Raw genomic sequence first — 24,795 nt, 5'->3', positions numbered from 1 at the left:
AAGTATTTATTATTATTATTATTATTATTATTATTATTATTATTATTATTATTATTATTATTATTATCCAGCCCTATATCTCTTTCAGCGACTTCACCGCTCTTGACTTTACGCCTCCCCCTTTCCCGTTTTCACCTATCACCTCATGTCGCCCCACAATCTGACTCCCTCCCTTCCTTTCCAGTTCTGAAGAAGGGTCTCGGTCTGAAACGGCGACTGTTCACTCCTCTCCATAGTCGCCGCCTGCCCCCCTGAGTTCCTCCAGCATCTTGTCTGTGTTGCTTTGGGTTTCCGTATCTGCAGATTCTCGCCTGATAAATCATTGCGCATGCGTGGTCGGCGCCACCAATCCCGAGTATCGCGCATGCGCTGAGTGGCCCGGAGGCCGAAAACGAGCGGACAAAGGTAAGAGCGGGTTCGGGGCGGGTTCTAATTCACCGGCGTCTGAAACGCGACCGAAGGACAATTACTGTGATTTCCAGCAACACTGGTGCTGCACCCCACGGCGGTCCTGGTCCTCTTCCCTCTCTCTCAGCCCCACGATCCGTACCCGGCCCCAAAGCATGCTTACCGGCGCATGCGCATTCTCGGGCCTTTCGATGCGGCCAGGGAGGTTTCTCTCTCCCTCTCCCTCTTCCTCCCCCTCTCTCTCCCCTCTCCCTCTCCCTCTCCATCTCCATCTCCCCCTCTCCGTCCCCCTCTCTCTCCCCCTCCCTCTCCCCCTCCCTCTCTTGTTTTACAGCGGTTGGAACCCAGCTTAAAGGTGCATTACCGTCACTTTCTGCTCCGGAGTATGCGATGGACTCACATTCTAATTCCCTTCATCCAATCGAACACATACACATAACCTAACCTACACTTTATCCTCCCCATCCTAGTACCCTATTTCTGTTTATCCATCATATCCTATAAAAAACCCCTGTACCCCTTAAGAAAGCTAAAAATACCCTGACCTGTGTTCTCTCACCCATGCCCAGCAACCCTTTTAATGTGAATTCCTGCACTCCCAGTTCCCTTAGATTAATTCTCATCATCTCTCTCTGTATCCCATACTTCCTGCAACTCAGAACTACATGCTCTACTGACTTCTGTTCCTGACATTCCTCACACAGTCCTGCCTGGTGTTTCCCTATCAATTTCAGTGTTTGGTTTAGTGCACAGTGCCCCAGCCTTAACCTAGTCCACACAATTTCCTCTCTTCTGTATCTACTTCCTACCCTAGTACCTGCAACACTTTTTTGTATTTGATATAAATGCCTCCCTTTCCCCTCCCTGTCCCATCTTTCTTGCCACATTTGGTTAATTTTTTCCCCAGATTACACACTTAACCTCTGCTTTACTAATGCTAATGTGCATTTCTATATTTTCTTTCTTTATTGCCCTCTTTGCCAACTCATCCGCCCTTTCATTGCCCTTCACCCCTACATGAGCTGGAACGCATAGAAATTTAACCTGACCTCCCTGATTTGCAACTCTTGTCACTGACTGAAGGACTTCATGAAGTACATCTTGCCGGCTGTTTGAGTGAGAAGGCCTTAAACTTGCTAGTACTGAAGATGAATCTGAGCATATCAACGCTTTGACTAGTTTAGTTTTCTCCACCCAACGCAACGCAACCAACACTGCCATCATCTCCACTGTATACACCGCTAACTTATCAGATGCTCTTCTGCTGATTGCAATTGCTTTTGCCGGTATTGCCACCCCAAACCCTGTCACTCCTGTCTCAGGTTCCTTAGCACCATCTGTATAGACCTGAGTATAATCACTATACTTTTCCATCACATAACAGTTAAATGCACTTACCAAATCAGTTTTATACTTTCCTTTCCTTTTTACCTCTAACAAATTTTCTGAACTATGTATCTTTACAAATGACTTGGCCATGATCTCAGCCTTATCCCTGCTGGAGACCGCTGTTTCCTCCTCAGACATCATTACTGGATACTCCCAGTCCCTTCTATCTCCCCCCATCCTCTTAATCATTCCCCATACCTCTCCCACGGGCGTTGTTCTTCCTATTTTGTTGCAAAAACTCCTCCAACTTGCCCTTTTAGCTTGACGTATAGTTCTTCTCACCACTGCCTGTGCCTTCTTATATTGAATCAAATGCTGCATATTATGGGTTCTTTTAACTAGCCTGATTGCTCTATTTCTGTTTTTATACAGCCTGACAACATTCCTCTGACCACCATGGCACTATTTTTCTATTCATCCTATTTTTACTCCTGGGTATAGATCCTTCTGCTGCCATAATAATTGCTGAAGTCACCTGACTGTTTAATTCATCTATATCTCCAGAAATGTCAATCTTTGTCAATGCTTCTTCACTTAACTTCTGGAACTTACCCCAATCTGCTTTTCCAAACACCCACTTTGGGACTCCCCCACCTGGTCTTATTTCAACTCTTTTACCCACTGAACATAAAACTGGGTAGTGATCACTGCCTACTGTTGAAGCAGTCCAAACTCCCCAGTTACTGATGCCAGCCAAGACATTAGACACTAACATAATCTCTAATACCGACTCAATTCCTGTTGTTATGTTTATCCTTGTTCCTCTACCATCACTCATACATACCAAATCCCTTTCTTCCATCAAATCTTTAATTACCGTTCCATTTGAATCTGTAATCAGATCCCCCCATATTGTACTGTGAGCATTGAAATCTGAACACTACACTACTTTATGTCTATTTTGTCCTTGTATCCTTAGTAGGCTGTCCAAATCCAACCTTTTACATGGATTGTAGTAGTTAATTATAACCACTCCCTCCCCTCTCTCCCACATTTCCACCACTATGATTGTCTCCTTTTTCCAGTACTCTGTACAGTATAGCTTGTTTGATTAACATAGCACAACCTCCTCCTCCCCCTAGATTTCTATCTTTCCTTATCATTGTATACCCATATACCACAAAGTCTAAAGCTGGTTTCAACCAAGTTTCCTGAATACCCACTACATCCGGTTTTACAACCATTTCCTTAATAAATTCCTTAAATTCCTGGCCATTGGCCAGTAAACTCCTTGCATTCCATTGTAAAAGAATCACCATAATGAGTACTAACCAACCTATGACACTTCTTGGCTTGACTGATTAGTGAGGTTCTCCCTCACTTCTTCTCATGTCAGTCCTGCTAACCCTAAATGGTTTACTGCTGCTTTGACCACCAGCTGAATTTTGTCACTTTTTGACTTTACCTCTGCCGTACTAATAATGACTCCTGCAATGAATGTTATTACAGCTTTTTTTTCCACATAAATCCTGTCATTTACTCTTCGCTGCATCTCTTGCATCCCTATTGCTCTCTGATCATTAGGAGCATTATTCTGTTCTCTTGACATTCTTACAGCTTCTGCATAACGGATCTTTCTTTTCACTCTTATTTCTCGAATTTTATTCTCCCGTCTCATAACCTCACTCCCACTATACGCCACATTATGAGCTCCTCCACAATTACAGCATTTTGGTTGCACTCCTGTTCCGCACTTTCCATATTCATGATCATCCCCACATCTAGCACATCTCCTCTGCCTTTTACAGTTTTTAGCTATGTGTCCAAACCTTTGACAATTATAGCACCTCAATGGCTTTGGCACATACACCCTTACTGGGTAACTCATGAAACCCAGGAAAACTTTTCTTGGCACTCTTTCTTCTTCAAATTCAATCAATACTGTTTCACTTTCCTTTTTCATTCCCTCCTTTGTTGTTTTCAGTCTTAGAACATGAATTACTTTCCCCCCTTTGATATTCCTGTTCAACTCCTCCATGTTTATACTCATTGGTACCCCGTGATCACTCTTTTACAACCGCCATTTCATACTCCCACCCTCCCTGTATATTCCATCTTGCATTTTCCTATCTTTTTTAGCTTGAGTGCTTTCTTAAGTTGTTCCTCATTCGCACATCTTACCAATAGATTGCCATCATTAAGAACTTTTGCAAATACTATTTCCCCTATCTTATTTGCCAGAGTTGTTGTTAGCACAAACGGGTTAATTTTCTTCATGTGTCCTTGCGCCTTCTCATTAAACCGAATTATGACAACACCTCCTCTCTGAACTTGTTCATCTTCCTCACTTTCAGAACTCTCTCCACTGTCATTTCTTATTCTTTTATTCCCTTTGTCTCGGTTTTCATTCATCCATCCCCTATCTCCTTATTCCCTTTATTTCTCCCTTCACAATAATCCATTTCTCCCCAGCTGCCTACCTCTGATCCCAAATCCCTATCCCGCTCCTTCTCCACTCTCTTTCCCTCAGCCCCTCCTCTCACCTTGTCTGCCATTACCAGACCCAGGCAACCCCCTCCCAGCAATTCCCGCTCCTTCCCCACTCTCCCTCAACAAGTTCCAAACCACATTCACACATGCACCACCACCTTCCAAACTCTCAGCCCAGCCCACAACCAACCCAACAACACCGGGAGGTTTCTCTTCATGAGGGTTTCTGGGTAAAGAGGCAGCCATGGGTGGTATTGCCGGTGTTGTTCCGTTCAGTCGAAGGAAGTGCGAGCGGATGTATCTCCAAACATTGCCGAGCTCCACTATATAAATCCGAGGATTATGAATCCGAACGAAAATATAATTCCCAGTTAAGCTCGGTTGAAGAGTTTACCTTCCAGTCAGTGAAAATGTCAATTAGTGCTGTATGGAAATAAAACCTTCCGGCAGATTTAGTTCTCTCTGGGTCAATAACGATATGAAACACCTTTACCTCGATGACGTGACTTCTGGCTTTCAGATCACAAAGGTGCCGCACTCCAATGAGAATAACCACTGCCCTCCACGATATATTCATTGGCATTGCCATCGATGGGTTCATCACTGTCAATCAGCAGGTGGGGGGGTGATCCAAGTAATTAGTAAATCTCCAGGATCGTACATGCAGTAACCAGTGATCTTTGTAGTATTGTGGAACATGCCCAGAACTTGAAATAATCCCAAAGGAGAGAAACAAATTGAGCCAAGTCACAGGTTGATTGAAGTCAGAAACAGCCCATTCTCATAAAGACAGGGATATAGTCATATAATTTGATGGTCAGTCAGAATGTCTGATCCGTGCCTTGTTAGAAGATGAGTGCATATGGAAACATAGAAATCTACAATATAATACAGGCCCTTCGGCCCACAGTGTTGTGCCGTCCATGTAACCTATTCTAGAAACTGCCTCATATTTCCCAACTGCATTGCACTCTGTGTATTCTAAGCTCCATGAAATTATCTGAGTCTCTCAAAAGACTGTATGGTATCTGCCTGTACTGTCATTGCTGGCTGTGTATTCCATACACCTGCTACTCTCTGTGTGGGAAGCCTACCTCTGACATCCCCATCGACCCTACTTCCAGGCACCTTAAAACAATGCTCCTTGTGTTTCCCAATTAGATAGATAGATAGATAGATAGATACTTTATTCATTCCCATGGGGAAATTCAACATTTTTTCCAATGTCCCATACACTTGTTGTAGCAAAACTAATTACATACAATACTTAACTCAGTAAAAATATGATATGCATCTAAATCACTCTCTCCAAAAGCATTAATAATAGCTTTTAAAAAGTTCTTAAGTAGTTTACTTAAATACATTAAATACAATCAATCCCGGCACTTTAACATATCTTACTCCTGGCGGTTGAATTGTAAAGCCTAATGGCATTGGGGAGTATTGACCTCTTCATCCTGTCTGAGGAGCATTGCATCGATAGCAACCTGTCGCTGAAACTGCTTCTCTGTCTCTGGATGGTGCTATGTAGAGGATGTTCAGGGTTTTCCATAATTGACCGTAGCCTACTCAGCGCCCTTCGCTCAGCTACCGATGTTATACTCTCCAGTACTTTGCCCACGACAGAGCCCGCCTTCCTTACCAGCTTATTAAGACGTGAGGCGTCCCTCTTCTTAATGCTGCCTCCCCAACACGCCACCACAAAGAAGAGGGCGCTCTCCACAACTGACCTATAGAACATCTTCAGCATCTCACTGCAGACATTGAATGACACCAACCTTCTAAGGAAGTACAGTCCACTCTGTGCCTTCCTGCACAAGGCACAATTCAGCCCCAGGAAAAAGCCTCTGACTGTCCACATGATCAATGCCTCTCATCATCTTATACACATCTATCAGGTCACCTCTCATCCTCCGTCACTCTAAAGTTCACTCAACCTATTCTCTTTCTTTCTTTTTAAATCTTCTTATTAATTTAAAGAAAACCATGTGAAATATGAATACAAAATGTTTGAGAGTACATAATTAATAGTTTAAATAGACAATCAGATATGTAATAATCAATATATGCCTCCCAAACATAGTATTAATGTAAAAGAATCGAAAAAGAGAAAAAAAACCCCCAAAAAACTAAAAGAAAACTTTAAAAAAAACTAACTAACATGGGCAATTGCATAATGTTAAGTACATACAGTAGTGCTGATAACTCCGAACCTCCATCCAAATAATTAAGGATAATAACAGTAAGGTTTAGGATCAGACCATTTAACTCATATGAAAATGTTGAATAAATGGTCTCCAAGTTTCCTCAAATTTAACTTAAGAATCAAAAACCACGCTTCTAATTTTTTCTAAACTCAAACAAGAAGTAGTTTGAGAAAACCACTGAAATACAGTTGGAGGGTTAATTTCTTTCCAATTCAGTAAAATAGATCTTCTAGCCATTAATGTAACAAATGCAATCATTCGTTGAGATGAAGCGGATAGACAATTATTATCTATCATTGGTAAACCAAAAATTGCAGTAAAAGGATGCGGTTGGAAATTGATATTTAAAACTCTTGAAATAATATTAAAAATATCTTTCCAATAATTATGTAAACAAGGACAAGACCAAAACATATGAGTCAATGAAGCAACATCAGAATGACATCTGTCACAGGTTGAATTAACATAAGAATAAAATCGAGCAAGTTTATCTTTAGACATGTGAGCTCTATGTACAACCTTAAATTGTATTAGGGCATGTTTAGCACAAATAGAGGACGAATTTACCAATGATAAATTTTTTTCCCATTGCTCAGTAGATATAGGACAATGCAATTCCTCTTGCCATTCCTTCTTAATTTTTTTGATACATCTGGCTGTACACTCATAATCATATTATAAATGATAGCTACTAAACCCTTTTGACAAGGATTGAGGGCTAAAATTCTTTCTGTAATGTTCAATGGACATTCTTTCGAAAAAGACTTTAATTCATTATACAGAAAATTTCTGACTTGCAAATATCTAAAAAAAATGGGTTTTAGGTAAATTATATTTATTAGATAGCTGTTCAAAGGACATAATGTTATCATCCAAAAACAGATCACGAAAACATGTTATACCTTTTGTTTTCCATAAAAGAAAAGCTTGATCTATAGATGGAGGTCGAAAGAAGTAGTTAGATGTTTTAGGACATGACAGCATAAACTTATTCAAGCCAAGAAATTTACGAAATTGAAACCAAATTCGTAATGGATACTTGACTATGGGATTAGTTATCTGTTCATTCATTTTGAATAACGAAAAAGGAAGTGAAGATCCTAAGATTGAGATCAGTGAAAAATCTTGCACAGATTTACATTCCAAATTTACCCATTGTGGGCAAGCAGCTGTAGTCGATTCTGGTATCCAGAATATTAAATACCGTATATTAACTGCCCAATAGTAAAATCTTAAGTTTGGTAGAGCCAAGCCGCCCTCGTTCTTAGGCTTCTGTAAATATTTTTTGCCTAGTCTAGGATTTTTGTTCTGCCACAAATAAGAAGATATTTTAGAGTCAACCATATCAAAAAAAGATTTAGGAATAAAAATTGGTAATGCTTGAAATAAATATAAAAATTTAGGTAGTATCATCATCTTAATGGCATTAACTCTGCCTACCAAAGACAAACATAGAGGAGACCACCTATTAGCAAGTTGCTTAATTTGATCGATTAAAGGTAGAAAATTAATTTTAAATAAATCATTATGTTTTTTAGTAATTTTAATACCTAAATAAGTAAAATAATCTGTAACAATTCTATATGGTACATGATTATAAATTGGAACATGCATATTTAATGGAAATAGTTCACTCTTATTAAAATTCAATTTATAACCAGAAAAGTTACTAAATTGAGCGAGCAAAGAAGAAATAGCAGGAATAGATCTTTCAGGGTCATATATATTTAATAACAAGTCATCCGCATATAATGATACCATATACGTCATCTCCCCACGGGTAATACTGAAAATATTGGGTGATTCACGAATAGGTATAGCCAAGGGTTCTAAAGCAATGTCAAATAATAAAGGACTTAAAGGACAACCTTGCCTTGTACCACGAAATAGCTGAAAAAAAGGGGATCTTTGATTATTGGTAAAAACCAAAGCTAAGGGTTTATGGTATATTAATTTAATGCATGATATAAATTTTGAACTAAAATTAAAATGTTGCATTGTATTAAATAAATTTGGCCATTCGACTCTATCAAATGCTTTTTCGGCATCTAAAGAAATGACACATTCTGGTATTTTAGATGAAGAGGTATAAATAATATTAATTAATTTTCTAATATTAAAAGATGAATAGCGATTTTTAATAAATCCAGTCTGATCTTCAGAAATAATTCGAGGTAATATATTTTCTAATCTAATAGCCCAAATTTTACTAAAAACCTTAAAATCCGTATTCAACAAGGATATAGGCCGATAGGATGATGCGCATTCAGTAGGGTCTTTATCTTTTTTAAGAATTAAAGAAATAGAAGCTTCATAAAAAGATTGTGGTAGTTTGCCTATACTTAATGCATCTTTAAAAATTTTACAAAGCCAAGGAGAAAGTATGGAAGAAAAAGATTTTAAAAATTCTGTAGAAAAACCATCTGGACCAGAAGCTTTACCCGAATTCATTGAAAAAATACCCTTTTCTATTTCAGACTCCGTAATAGGTGTATCCAAATATACACTATCCTCAACAGTTACTTTTGGAATATTCAATTTCCTTAAAAATTCATTTATTATAGAAGAGTCCTTAGTACATTCTGATTGATATAAGGGATTATAAAAATCTTGAAAGGCTTTAGTTTTCTCTTTGTGATCGCTCATCAAAGTACCATCTTGTTTACGAATCCTAGTAATCTGTCGTTTATCCGAAGCAATTTTCAATTGGTTAGCTAGTAATTTACCAGACTTATCTCCATATATATAGAATTGAGCTTTTGATTTAATTAACTGACTTTCAATCGAGGAGCATAATAGTAAGCTATGCTCCATTTGAAGTTCCACTCTTTCTTTATAAAGTTCTTTGCTAGGGGTCATTGAATAAATCTTGTCAATTGCTTTGATTTTATCAACTAGTGTTAATATTTTAGAATTAGTTCGTTTCCTAACTCCAGCAGAATATGAAATAATCTGTCCACGAATATATGCCTTAAAAGTATCTAAAGTTCCACTAGAGATCTCTGCTGCAGAATTTGTTGAGAAAAACAAATCAATTTGCTGTTTAATAAAGTTGACAAAGTCAGAATCCTGCAATAAAACAGGATTAAACCTCCAACCTTTAGTATTAATATATGAATCCGTCATCTTAATAGATAACTTCAAAGGTGCATGATCAGATATGGTAATAGAGTCATATTTACAATCCATAACATCTGTAAGTAAATGGTGATCAATGAAAAAGTAATCAATTCTTGAGTAATTATGGTAAACATGGGAAAAGTATGAAAACTCTTTGTCATTAGGGTGTAAAAGACACCAAATTTCACAAATAGCTGAATCAATCATAAAAGAGTTAATGAGAGAAGCCGATTTATTCGGAAGAGTTTGGGTGGGCTTGGATCTGTCCATCAAAGGGTTTAAACAACAGTTAAAATCCCCACCCATTATCAATCTATATTGATTCAAATTAGGAAAGGATGTAAATAAACATTTAAAAAATTCAAGACAATCAGTATTTGGAGCATAAACATGAACTAAAACAACTTTTTGATTAAAAAGTAGACCAGTAATAAGCAAAAATCTACCTTGCGGATCTGAAGTTGTTTCATGATGTATAAAAGAAGTTGATGAATGTATAAAAATGGAAACACCTCTTTCTTTGGCTTGTGAATTTGAGTGATACTGTTGGCCCTTCCAAAACCTAAACAACCGTTGACTATCCACCTTCCTTACATGAGTCTCTTGTACAAAAATAACATTAGCATTCATTCTATGGAATACTTTGACTGTTTTTTTCCATTTGATCGGATGATTTAAACCATTAGTATTCCAAGAAACAAAGTTAATAGTCCTATCCATATTGACAATATTTATTACAGTTAACACATAAGTTTGAAAAAGAAGTGAGCTCATGAACCCGGAAGAAGGAAGTAAGTTCAGAGAGAAACCGGAAGTCACGGCACTGCGACCATTTTTGTAGTTTCATATAAGCCCATGAAATAAAACTAAGCAGAAAGCAAGCAAAAAGAAAAGAAAAAAGAAAAATCCCCCTCCCTCCACCCTCGAAACCCCAGGAAAAAAGCCAAAAAGAGGCAAGCAAGCAATCTAATACTAAAATTACCCCCGTGTCTCAAGACGGCAACTCAGACACAACAAAGTTTAAAAAAAAATACAAACAACCCACATTATAAGAGAGGGTTGGTGTAACAAAAGTTAAAATATAAAATTAGTATTATAAATGTATATAAACAAAAGGGTTAAAAAAGAATTAAAATGATAAAACCCATAATTAATACTGGATTGGTATTTTAAATGAAAGTTTAAAACTTTCAAACACATCAAAACAGATATGACGTTCCAAGCACTAAAGTCTGTCGGGAAGAAGAAACGACATTTTATTTTTTAAAAAATCTTAATATTTAAATGTTAAGTATAAAAAAGCGTATATCAGCTTAAAAAGAAAAGCAAAAAGGAAAAAAAACCCTAATAAGTTATTTTCAACGCTAATAGATTAATAATATGGAAAAATAATAAAGTCAAAATAAACCCAGCAAAAAGAGCTTTAACCGTATATAAGAAATACATGTAAGCCATACCCAAAAAAAAACCAAACATCATTCTGTAACAGATCCAAATCTATAGGCTAAATTACATTAGTCAGCCCGATAGAATGTCATTGTTCCAGGAAACTTTGAGCATCCGCTGGAGATTTAAACAGCCGAAAAGTTCCGTCCTCAAGAGTGACTCTCAAGTGTGCTGGAAATAACAGCACTTGCTTGCAGCCTTTCTGGTGAAATTTCGACATAACCGATCTAAAAGCCATTCTTGCCCTTAAGACTTCAGGGCTATAATCTTTCAGAATGCGAAATTTAAACTCTTGATAGCTGATCATACCCTTTTTCCAAGCTGCCGGAATCAAACGTTCTTTGGTATGAGGGTAATGGATCCGGAGAATTACATGTCGTGGTTTCAAACTTGAATCAGACCGAAAACGGGAGACACGGTATGCCCGATCGATTACCGGGAGAGAGTCCAGTACCTTTGGACCCAAGACATCCATTAGAAATTTAGAGAAGAAAACGGTAAGATCACCGCTCTCAAATGTTTCCGGAATCCCAATTGACCGAAGATTTTGTCTTCGAGAGCGATTTTCCAAATCAGTAATTTTAACTTTATAACGATCCATCTGTTGAGAAGTCGAAGTTTGCTCTTCTTGTATTTTTTCAATTATACGATCTTTCTTGCGAGCGGCTTCTTCAAGAGCCAAAATACTTGCTTGTTGTTTTTGTGATTCCAGTGTAAGTGTCTGGAGCTTTTCTTCAACCAGCTTCAAATGCTCATCAAACCGAAAAAGTTTTACGGTTATTTTTCTCTCCAGTTCTTCAAATTTGTCTTCTATAAGCTTCACAATTGTTTCTAAAGTTATCGGTTCTTTCGTCTGTTTCGATTCTTTTGCTCTAGACATTTCAGCAAGTTGAGAATAATTCAAATAGTTAAAAAGAAAAATTCTGTATGTTTAGACCCCTTTAGAATAAGTATAAGAAGATCCTTTAAGGGGTGTTTGTAGGTTAAAAAGACGTAAAAGGTTTGGAGCAAAGCCTAGAAGTGGTTTACTCCATGAGCGCCATCTTGAGACGTCAACCTATTCTCATAAGGCATGTTCTCCAATCCATGCAACATCTTTGTAAATCTCCTCTGCACTCTTTCTATAGTATCCACATCCTTCCTGTAATGAGGTAATAGAATACTCTAAGTGGGGTATAAATCAGGTCTTATATAGCTGCAACATTACCTCACCACTCGTGAACTCAGTTCCATGGTTGATGAAAGCCTTCTTAACAACAATGTCAATCAACGCTGCAGCTTTAAGTGTAGAATTGACATGGACCGCAGGATCTCACTGATCCTCCACACTGCCAAGAGTCCTAACATAATATTGCATTCTGTCTTCAAATCTGATGTACCGAAATAAACCACAGCACACTTGTCTGGGCTGAACTCCATCTGCCAGTTCTGCATCCTATCGATGTCCTGCTGCAACCTCTGGAGAACTGTCCAGACTATTCACAACACCCTCAGCTTTTGTGTCATCAGCAAACTTACTGACTCACCCTTCTACTTCCTCATCAAGACCATTTATAAAAATCACAAAGAGAAGGAGTCTCAGAACACATCCCTGCGGAACACCACTGGTCACCGTCCTCCATGCAGAATACGAACCATCTGCAACCACCTTTTGGCTTCTGAGGGCAAGCCAATCCTGGATCCACAAAGCAAGGTGTACTTGGATCCTTGCGTCATTACTTTCTGAATGAGCCTTGCATGAGGAATCTTATCAAAAGTCTTACTGAAAGCCATGTACACTACACCCAATGCTCTACCTTCATCAGTGTGTTTTGTTACATCCTCAAAGAAATCAATCGGGTTCGTAAGGCACGATCTGCCCTAGACAGAGCCACGCTGACTATCCCACATCAGATGATGCTTCTCCAAATGCTCAGAAATGCTGCCTCTCAGGAGCTTCTCCAACAGCGTGCCCTCCTCTGAAGTAAGAACCACTGGTCTGTAATTTCCTGGCTTATCCGGCTTACCTGAAATGGGAACAATGTCTCCTCATCCTCTGGTACTTTTCCCCTCCCTACTGATGGTGCAAAGATCATTACCAGACATCCAGCATTTTCCTCCCTCACTTCCCACGGTAGCCTGGGGTATATCTCAAGATGAGTACCCCCAATTTGAGTTGAAATTGGTAAAATTGTGATGCCAGAGCTCTCATTCAGAGGAGAACATATCGAAGCGTGTAAAATTATGAAAAGAATAGATAAGATAGAGGTAGGAAAGTTGTTTCCACTGGTGGATGAGGCTAGAACTTGAGGACGTCGCCTCAAGATTTGGGGGAAATTGGGATGGAAATGAGGAACTATTTTTCCCAGAGGGTGGTGAACCTGTGGATTTCTCTGCTCAATGAAGGAGTAGACTACCTCAGTGAATATATTTAAGACCAGGTTTAATAGATTTTGGCATAGTAGGGGAATTAAGGGTTATGGGGAAAAGGCAGGTAGGTGGAGATGTCCATTGCCAGATCAGCCATGATCTTATTAAATGGTGGAGCAGGCTCGACGAGCCAGATGGCCGACTCCTGCTCCTATTTCTTATGTTCTTACCACAGACTATAATCTCTCCTGAAATACTGTCCTTCACCTATTGATGTCTTTTGCAAATATTTTTACAGGTTTGAAATGACAGAACACTTGTGCACGGGAATCTCAAACACAACAACACATCAGTTTTGCTGACTCTGGATATTTAAGGAGTGACCAAATATTTTCTTTGCGACACCAACACATCTGTTGTTGATCCACGGAGATGAAGAATTATCTCATACCAGCTGGTAATGTGTTCTGTCACTGAAATGAAGTTTTCTGTTGTAACTCAGTGAAATCCACTGGAACTGGGGTGCTGAGAACACATCAGCATTTGTTCACTGGAGATCAGTTCTTCAGCTGCTTTGATTGTACAAGGGATTCAAACATCTGACTTTCTGAATTGACAGAGAATTGATCGCAGTGAGATATCATTCTCCTTCTCTCAGTGTGGGAGGGGATTCACTCACAGCCTACCCACAGACACGCCAGTGAGTTCACAGTGGGGAGAGGCCATTCACCTGCTCTGTGTGAGGGAGGGGAACTACTCAGTCATCCAGTCTGAAGATACATCAGCAAGTTCACACCTTAGTGAGATGCTCCACCTGTTCTGACTGTGGGAAGCAATTCGTTCCATTGTCGATGCTGAAGGTATATCCTAAAGTTCACCAGTGAGAGAACATTGACCTGCTCGGATGGTGGGAAGACATTCACACGCTCAACCAGACCACAGTGACACCAATCAGTTCACACCGGTTAGAAGCCATTCACCTGCTCTGAATAGGGGAACGGGTTCACTCAATCATCTCAACTAAATGAACAGCAGCGAGTTCACACCGAGAAGAGGCCATTCACCTGCTCAGATTGTGGGAAGGGATTCACTCACTCGTCCACACTACATAGACACCAGCGAGTTCACACCGAGAAGAGGCCATTCACCTGCTCAGACTGTGGGTAGAGATTCACTCACTCATCCACACTACATAGACACCAGCGAGTTCACACTGGGGAGAGGCCGTTCACCTGCTCAGACTGTGGGAAGGCATTCACTCAGTCAAATCACCAGCTGCAACATCAGTTAGTTCACACTAGGGAGATGCCATTCACAAGCTCAGACTGTGGGAAGGGATTCACCCAGTCATCTCAACTGAAGTCACATCAGCGAGTCCACACTGGGGAGAAGCCGTTCACTTGCTCTGAATGTGGGAAAGGATTTGCTCGGTCATCTGAACTGAAGGTACATCAGCGAGTTCACACTGGGGAGAGGCCATTCACCTGCTCAGACTGTGGGAAGGGATTCACTCACTCGTCCAACCTACACAGACACCAGCGAGTTCACACTGGGGAGAAGCCATTTATCTGCTCTGAATGTGGGAAGGTATTTGCTCAGTCATCTGAACTGAAGTCCCATCAGCGAGTCCACACTGGGGAGAAGCCGTTCACTTGCTCAGAATGTGGAAAAAGATTCATTCGGTCATCTGTACTGAAGTTACATCAGCGAGTTCACACTCGGGAGATGCCGTTCACCTGCTCAGACTGTGGGAAGGGATTCACTCACTCGTCCAACCTACAGAGACATCAGCGAGTCCACACTGGGGAGAAGCCATTCACCTGCTCTGAATGTGGGAAAGGATTCGCTCAGTCTTCTGAACTGAAGTCACATCAGCGAGTCCACACTGGGGAGAAGCCGTTCACCTGCTCAGAATGTGGGAAAGGATTTGTTCGGTCATTTGAACTGAAGTTACATCAGCGAGTTCACACTAGTGAGAGGCCGTTCACCTGCTCTGACTGTGGGAAGGGATTCACTCACTCGTCCAACCTACACAGACACCAGCGAGTTCACACTGGAGAGAAGCCATTCACCTGCTCTGAATGTGGGAAACGATTCGCCCAGTCATCTCAACTGAAGTTACATCAGAGAGTCCACACTGGAGAGAAGCCATTCATATGCTCTGAATGTGGGAAGGGATTTGCTCAGTCATCTGAACTGAAGGTACATCAGCGAGTTCACACTGGTGAGAGGCCGTTCAGCTGCTCAGAATGTGGGAAAGGATTCATTCGTTCATCTCAACTCCTGAGACACCAGCAAATTCACACTGGGGAGAAACCATTCATCTGCTCAGAATGTGGGAAGGGATTCACCGATTCAGTTCATCTGAAAGAACATCAGTTTGTTCACACTGTGGAGAGGCCGTTCACCTGCTCAGACTGTGGGAAAGGATTCACTCGGCGTTTTAGTCTATTAACGCACCAGTTAGATCACAGTGAGGAGAAACCATTCACATGCTCTGAATGTGGGAAAGGATTCACCCAGTCATCTCAACTGAAGGAGCATCAGCGAGTGCACACTGGGGAGAAGCCGTTTGTCTGCTCTGAATGTGGGAAGGGATTCGCTCAGTCATCTCAACTGAAGTTACATCAGCGAGTTCATACTGGTGAGAGGCCGTACACCTGCTCTGAGTGTGGAAAAAGATCCATTCGTTCATCTCAGCTCTTGAGACACCAGCGAATTCACACTGGGGAGAAACCATTCATCTGCTCAGAATGTGGGAAGGGATTCACTGATTCAGTTCATCTGAAAGAACATCAGTTTGTTCACACTGTGGAGAGGCCGTTCACCTGCTCAGACTGTGGGAAAGGATTCACTCGGCATTTTAGTCTATTAACGCACCAGTTAGATCACAGTGAGGAGAAACCATTCACATGCTCTGAATGTGGGAAAGGATTCACCCAGTCATCTCAACTGAAGGAGCATCGGCGAATCCACACTGGGGAGAAGCCGTTCGTCTGCTCTGAATGTGGGAAAGGATTCACTCAGTCATCTCAACTGAAGTCACATCAGCGAGTTCACACTGGCGAGAGGCCATTCATCTGCTCAGAATGTGGGAAAGGATTCAGTCGTTCTTCTCAGCTCTTGAGATACCTGCGAATTCACACTGGGGAGAAGCCATTCATCTGCTCAGAATGTGGGAAGGGATTCACCGATTCAGCTCAGCTGAAAGAACATCAGCTTGTTCACACTGGGGAGAGGCCGTTCACCTGCTCTGAATGTGGGAAAGGATTCAGTCGTTCATCTCAGCTCTCGAGACATCAGCAAACTCACACTGGGGAGAAACCATTCTGAGGAAATGCGGATATATAAAAAATCATTTTGAACCCAAGTAACCTCTAGCTAAAAGAATAATTGGGACTGAACAGGAATTTTTGAACTAAAGTAAACTCTGTCTTCAGCAGTTAAGAAAGTAAACGGCTTATACTGGTTTCCTTTTAATTGTCAGAGGGACATTGAGAATTTGATAATGTATATTGTACCCGTGTTTGAGTAAGAACTCATCGATAAGGACAGCAACGAACATCTGCCTGGAATGAAGTCAGGACCTTGCAAAGGGAATAGCTGATAAGGACTGGACTGTATATCCATCTATATTCAAACCTTGAGTTAGTGCACTTTGTTACCTAAGACATTAAGTTTTGCACCAACAGACTTGGTGAGTGTACCAGTTCTAATAGCAGCTTGCAACAGTGATGTATGGGACTTACTATGTATGAATATACTGCTGTAACCTGACTGAGAGAGTCCACTTGTCAGATGGTTGGCAGCACTGACATGCCTTCCCTTTGATAACTGGGTCTCAAACTCTTGCAAGAGAATCCAATAAACTGTGGTGCCGAGAGGAAACTGGTCTCCCGAGTTTTATTCAGATTCGACTTTAACATTGGGCGTCACGAACAGGATCCCAATACAGAGAGTGCGAAGCAGACAGACTGAGTAAGCGGCCGGACCACTCCGGGGACAGCGGAGACCGACCGGGCGCCCAACGGGTATTTCACCTTTTGTCGCTCTCCGGTAGTTCCTTTGGAGGCACGGTTCCTCGCCGAGGGCTACTTGCATACCTTGACGGGATCAGGAAAGTATCTGTCGGAAGACTTGTAGAAGCTTGGCAAATTTTATTAATTGAGTAGGAGTCGGATCCTGGTAAATATATTAATTGAGCAGAAGAAGGTACCAGGTAAATTTTACTAACTGGGCAGGAGACAGACGTGCTGGGTAAATTTATCAATTCAGCAGGCGGTGCCTGCTGGGTGAATTTATCTGATTGTTAATCGAGCAGGAGGCTTTGTGCCGGGTAAATTACTTAGAGGGCATGGAATCGAGTGATACGAGTGGGCCGAGAGCAGCCCTACACAATGCGTGTGAGAGTTTTCCAGACAAGGAAAAAGATTTGTGAATGTTGACTGCAGCGCAGAATAAAAAGATTGGGGGGGTGCGAAATGTGGCCACTGAGCGGGAGACTGCAATATCACCTCTTGAGAACAAGCAGTAAATTTGATATGGAAGATGAACTGTGGGAAGAAGTGGAAATTGTTGAAAAGGCAATGGAAGTATAAGGCCGATGCAAAGTGGAACAGTACATGATGAGCAAGTTGGAGGGATAATGCGTGTGACAAAGGGAGAGAGGTATGTGCTGCAGAAGACACTAAAGACGGAGTGTGAATGGGTGAATGGGCGCCGAAAGCGAGAGCAGGAAAAACAACGTCAGCAAACCAAGGCCGGCCTAGATAGGAGAGAAGGGCAGGAACATCAGTCTAAAGTTCGAACTGACAGGGAAACAAGGCGTCCCGAACCCATGTCTGGGATACCGATCCTGTTTGAGAACGGTGACCGTGATGAGGAGTGGGCACCCACCGTACTCCCCCCACCTTACCAGGGGCCGAGTGCACACAGTGCTCCCGAACCCCAATCCTCCCAGTACTCAGATACGGTGACCACTCGGGTAAAGCAGCGGCAGCGGGGAAGGGGAGGCTGTCTATACCCTCAGATCCAGAAAGGGAATACCGAGGATTATTCCGAGACAGGGAGGGAAGAATCCACTGAAACCCCAGAGTTAATGGCTCCACAGAGACAATTGCCCACCCGAATGCTGCCTAATCCAGGAGCAGCGGAGGAGGGACAGCTCTCAGTGATTCCTGTGTACGCATCCTGGAAGCCTCAAGAAATGATAGTGATCATGAATCCGGCCCCAGATAGAAAAGAAAACCCAGCACAGATTGCTCGGTATGTCCGCAGTACTATACAAATGTATAATGTGACCCCGCAAGGTTCATTCGGTCTCTGCTGCATGATTCTCTCAGCTGATGAGGGGCGGGAATGGAAGGCAGAAGGCAGATACCAAACCTATCAAGAGTTACAGGTGGGAATCCATGATGAGAATGAACAGACAGACCAGATTATTCAAGCCTTGGAGAGGGCTCTCCAACAACCTGTAAACATCACTAAAGTACTTGAATCCAAACGTAACCCTGGGGAATTGGGACCAGACTATCGGAGAGATTTGTGGCCCGCCAAGCACTCTCGCAGGTGACCAAACCTCTAATAATAGCACAGAACGCACATGGAATTCCAGGGGGACCCAGTGTGAGGTTTCATTTACAGCCACCACCAGTCTGGGGTGCAATCTAGCAGAGTGAGACTTGCTCTGTCCATTGCAAGTGGAGATTCTATACACGGACTAGCGAACAACCGACAGCTTCCCCAGTTACCGAATCCCCCTCCAGTGGTGGGCACTGAATCTGGACTCCACTTCGTCTGAACCCTCTCTGCCGGAGGCAAACCCTCATTTGACCCCTACGTGGTGCTCAACTGAGGAAAGCCGATATTATGCACCCCTCGAGGGACAGAAGTTCAAAGTCACCGTGACTGGAGAGGCTAAAGGAAAAGAGAGCAGTGCATTACTGGCCGAAGTTCCAGGTTTCCTTTGGTGACAGACAGGATTGGTGCTTCCCCATACCACCATTAGGGTTTGCCCTGGGTTCAAGCTAAAGAGCGTGGGTTTCTTGCCTATGCCCTGATGAAACAAGCCTTTAGCACCAAGGGAGACTGGCCGGACTTGGCTGCGGGCCAACTCCGATACGGGAAGGAGTTGAAGGTGAAGACCGGAGATCTGGTGAGACACTCTTTTAATATTGACCAAACCCAAGATGTTGTACCGCATCTCCGGACAATTTCAGGCCATGAAGTCGGCCGCACCAAGTTCACCCCCCCCCCCCCCACTGTTTGGATCACCGTGAAAGAAGAACAGACTCTCCCAGCCCTTCCGCAATACCCCCTCAAGCCCGAGGCAACGTTTTATGAGGATGGAAGGTCTCTGGTAATCCAGTGAGGAAACGATGTCCTGGCTATGTGATAATGACAGACAGTGACGTAGGCCTCTTTCCCAGAAGGCTGAGCTGCTCACTCTGACTCGTGCCTGTATCCTAGCAACAGATTTAAATGAGAACTTTTACACAGACTCCCGTTATGCACAGACTACGGAGCTTTGAGGGATTCCTGACTTGTTTTGGCTACCCCATTTTAATGTACCTTTGCAAACAACTTACTCAGCACTCTACAGCTACCTCGAGTTTTGGCTATTATGGAATGTGCAGCCCATACTGGGGTATCTGATGAGATATCTATTGGCAATGCCAGGGCTGATGCAGCAGCTAGACAGACAGCCTCCAATCTCACACGTTTCGACACCTCGGGAACCCAGCAAGCTCCTATTAGACAAAATCGAAGGACGGGGATGCCAGACATGGGGGAGATACGTACGTTTCAGGAGGACGACCCTAAAGGAGAGCGCGAACTATGGTCCCACATGGTTTGCCACCTTGAACCTCGGACCAATGTATGGGTGACCTCTGCAGGTCAGGTCTGTGTTCTTACCTATTTTGATAGATGATGTACATAATTGTACACGCCTGGGCAAGGAGGGAATGGTTGAATGGTTAATACATTATTACAATCTTGCCGGCACCCTGATTTCCAGAAAGCAGCTGCAAAGCGTGCACACGCCCAGCTAATCCACAGCCACTTCCAGGACAGCGGCGACACGAGGCGCATGTGGAAGGGCATCCAGGACATCACCAATTACAGGACAACATCACCTGCAGACCAGCTAGCAGATGTTCTCACTGACATCTTCAACATCTCCCTGAGCAGCGCCACCGTTCCAACGTGCTTCAAGGCCGCCACCATCGTCCCCGTGCCGAAGAAGTCTTCAGTGTCCTGCCTGAATGACTACCGTCCCGTTGCACGCACATCCATCATCATGAAGTGTTTCGAGAGGCTCGTCATGAGGCATATCAAGACCCTGCTGCCCCCCTCACTGGACCCCCTGCAGTTTGCGTACCGTCCCAACCGCTCAACAGATGCTGCCATTGCTACCTCCCTCCACCTGGCCCTAACCCACCTGGACAAAAAAGACACATGCGTTCGGATGCTGTTCATAGACATCAGTTCAGCATTCAACACAATCATCCCTCAGAAACTGATTGGAAAGCTGAGCCTACTGGGCCTGAACACCTCCCTCTGCAACTGGATCCTAGACTTCCTGACTGGGAGACCTCAGTCAGTCCGCATCGGGAACAGCATCTCCAACATCATCACACTGAGCACGGGGGCTCCCCAGGGCTGCGTGCTCAGTCCACTGCTGTTCACTCTGCTGACCCACGTCTGAGCCGCAACACACAGCTCGAACCATATCATCAAGTTCGCCGATGACACAACCGTGGTGGGTCTCATCAGCAAGAACGACGAGTCAGCTTACAGAGAGGAGGTGCAGCGGCTAACGGACTGGTGCAGAGCCAACAACCTGTCTCTTAATGTGAACAAAAACAAAAGAGATGGTTGTTGACTTCAGGAGGGCACGGAGCGACCACTCCCCACTGAACATCGACGGCTCCTCGGTAGAGATCGCTAAGAGCAGCAAATTTCTTGGTGTTCACCTGACGGAGAATCTCACCGGATCCCTCAACACCGGCTCCATAGCAAAGAAAACCTGGCAACATCTCTACTTCTGCGAAGGCTGAGTAAAGTCCATCTCCCACCCCCATCCTCATCACATTCTACAGGGGTTGTATTGAGAGCATCCTGAGCAGCTGCATCACTGCCTGGTTCGGAAATTGCACCATCTCGGATCGCAAGACCCTGCAGCGGATAGTGAGATCAGCTGAGAGGATCATCGGGGTCTCTCTTCCCGCCATCACGGACGTTTACACTACATGATGAATCCACAAAGCAAACAGCATTATGAACGACCCCTTGTATGCACCCTTCATACAAACTCTTTTCCCTCCTGCCGTCTGGGAAAAGGCTCCGAAGCATTCGGGCTCTCACGACCAGATGATATAACAGTTTCTTCCCCCAAGCCATCAGTCTCCACAACACCCGAAGCCTGGACTGACACCTTACTGCCCTATTGTCCTGTTTATTATTTAATGTAATGCCTGCACTGTTTTTGTGCACTTTATGCAGTCCTGTGAAGGTATGTAGTCTAGTGTAGCTTTCTTTGTGTTGTCTTTTACGTAGTTCAGTCTAGTTTTTGTACTGTGTCGTGTAACACCATGGTCCTGAAAAACGTTGCTCATTTTAATTATGTACTGTACCAGCAGTTATGGTCGAAATGACAGTAAAACTGACTTGACTTGACTTGAAGAGCGAGCCAAAGCATGTTTAATTTGTAAAAGGATGAATGTTGGAAAACAAGTGCCTTGTGTTTCCGGATCTACCCCCTTGTCTGGCGGGCCTTTTTTCTTGTTTACAGCTTGGTTTTATAGAATTTCCTAGAGTACATTGTTATCAGTATTGCTTAGTGACAGTAGATGCATTTAGCAGATGAATTGAAGCTGTTCCTACAACTAATAATACCACTATGACTGTTGTGAAAATATTTCTAAAATAAATAATTCCTCGCTGTGGACTTCCAGAAATGATAAACTCGGTCAATGGGCCACATTTTGTAGCCAAAATAAATGCGGAAGTCTGTAAAGAACTTGCTATAAAATAGCAGTTCCACTGCACCTGCCTTCCGAAAGCAGCCGGCATAGTGGAACCAGCCAATAGTACCGTGAATGATCAGCTGGCCAAACTTACACCAGAAACTGGACTGACCTGGTTGAAGGTTTTACCCTCAGCCCTAGGTTGCCGACATCATGCCCCACGATGTGACGTCATTGATCTATGTTCCCACCTTTGTCTGTTGAAGTTGTACTGATGAAGCTAGAATTTGTCTGTAAGTAAAGCCTGTGATTTAGTGTACACTCTTATCTAATTAATTAAGTTTTGCTGTAACTGATTTGGTGGGAATATCCATGGAACCGACTGTTCTTTGTTCCGCCAGTTCTATAAATTGTCATGTTTCTGAGTGTTAGACAGAAAGCTCGTTGCGAGCTGCCGGGGAGAGAGAGAGAGAGATACTCAGTCTTCCTGATGATCGGCTCCGAGTCCTTTCTCGCCGGCTGAGTTCGAACAAATAAACGGGTGAAAGATTAAATAAAGACTTGTTTGTGGTGTAGTTATATGGTCTGGTAAATTTCAGTTTACACTCACATCCAAGACTTCCATCCGGACCATCGGGAAAAGCCTGGAGGATCGCCTGGAGGCTCCCGGTGTGTGGGGGGGGGGGGGGTCGGTACTATCATGGACCCGTCTGGCAATTCCCCATCTTGCTATTACCTCCTTAATTGGGCATTAATCCCCTCGTCTGATTTCCGATCATTCTCAGTTCCACTAATTACAGAACACATGGTTCACATTAGCGAAAATAGGGTAAAACTCGGGCGTCACTGCCATGCTTTGCCAGTTTGTTGGTCGACTCTAGTGTGAGTAAACCTCGTTTCCTGATTCCTTAGGACTGTCAGTTCTAAGCTCCGCATCATTTCCTGGATACTCTACGTAAACACTGTCTCCGTGTAAAGACTCTGCTGGATACCGGTTTCCCGGTCGTGACGGTGCTAACGCCTCACAAATCTGCCTCCGCGCCTCTGTCCTGCGCTAGGGTTCATCCTCAGCCTCGTCCTTGCAACCATAGCAGGGAGATGAAATAAACAACAACACTAAAATAAACACAATAACAACGTTACCCAAGGAGCTGATTATTGGTTTCAGGAGGAGGAAACCAGAGGTTCAGACAGCAGACTACATCGGAGGTGAAGAAAGTCAGGAACTTTCTGTGCATCTGGTTTTCGGTGCGGTGTATTTGGTAGAATCAAGAGCTTCGATGAGATCAGTCACTTCTCCTACCCCCGAGAATACAACGTTATTTAGCGATGCTTGATTGTACAGAGAAGCTTCACTCACCAACGTAATTTCTGATAAGAACTCCACGGAGTCAGACTGCAAAACATGTCCATTTACAGGTGTTATGAGTGCTGAACAGACCTGATGGAAATGGGGTGCAGAGTTAACCTTTTGAGAACTATGAACTATTGCTATTGCTATGCTGCTATTGAGAGAGAGATGAAGCACAGAGGCAGGAACATCTGCTACAGATAAGAGAGAGACACAGTTGATTTATGTATTATGGCTTCTTCCTGGATTGTTTACCTTTCTCTACAAGGGCGTTACTTTGCTCGTCAACGTTCCTAAGGAGACAGCAGGTGTGGCCTGATTTGATGGACATGGTCATTTTGAGTTGACGGATGGCTGATACCCCGTCAATGGGGATAAAAGACAGGTGTGGGGAGACACCCTCAGACACACCAGTGGACACTGACCGAGTGTTGTGCACCCACAGGAAGGTGGGGGCTTCGAGGACCGAATCAGGAGATCGGTCAACAAAGCTCACAGGGTGATGGCAGGGCCGGTGGGGACTTGTGTGTGTGTGTCCACTCATGTCCATTCATAACCGAATGACCACAACGGTATAACGAAATCAGAACACATCAGAAGGTTTGCTGGCTGCAGCTGGTCAATCTCTCTCGCTCTCTCTCTCTCTCTCTCCAACGATTGCAGCAAAACCATAACTACCTCTGCACACATGGACTGAACTGAACTTTATATTCTTCTATGACAATTCATTTACCCCTAGACATTGATAGAGCTTGTTTATTATTGTTGATTATTATTCCTACACTTCTATGTTTATTATTGCTAACCTGTTTTATATGTATATTTGCATTTTTGATACTGTATTGTATAGTTTACTAATAAACACCTTTAGTTTTTTGGTACCACCAGACTCCAACGGATCCTTCTATTTCTGCTAGTCTGTAAACCCAGTTACGGGGTACGTAACACAGGTCAAATGAGAGTTTCGTTTACCAGGCACTTTAAACCAGTTTTCAAAAAGAGCCGCATGCTTCCTCAGCGAAACAACATTACAAATATTACTTTCACCAATAGAATCAAACCAATTGGGAATAAAGCTGTAGTGATAGCCATTAAATGTTCTTTATTTGATAAGCCATTCAATCCT

General features: G+C 42.8%; 1 protein-coding gene across 1 annotated transcript; it reads left to right on the top strand.

Moving 5' to 3' along the window:
* Positions 1-371: 371 nt before the first annotated feature.
* On the top strand, positions 372-17,010 carry LOC140720280 (uncharacterized). The gene is made up of 2 exons (XM_073035149.1): positions 372-405; positions 13,648-17,010. The coding sequence occupies exon 2, from the start codon at positions 14,655-14,657 to the stop codon at positions 16,680-16,682; it is 2,028 nt and encodes a 675-aa protein (XP_072891250.1). The 5' UTR covers positions 372-405; positions 13,648-14,654; the 3' UTR covers positions 16,683-17,010.
* The last annotated feature ends 7,785 nt before the right edge of the window (positions 17,011-24,795 follow it).

The sequence above is a fragment of the Hemitrygon akajei genome, unplaced genomic scaffold, assembly GCF_048418815.1.
Source record: "Hemitrygon akajei unplaced genomic scaffold, sHemAka1.3 Scf000039, whole genome shotgun sequence".
In the NCBI taxonomy this organism is placed as follows: domain Eukaryota; kingdom Metazoa; phylum Chordata; class Chondrichthyes; order Myliobatiformes; family Dasyatidae; genus Hemitrygon; species Hemitrygon akajei.
Note: the sequence above shows the minus strand (reverse complement) of the source record. Positions and strands in the feature narration are given on the sequence as shown.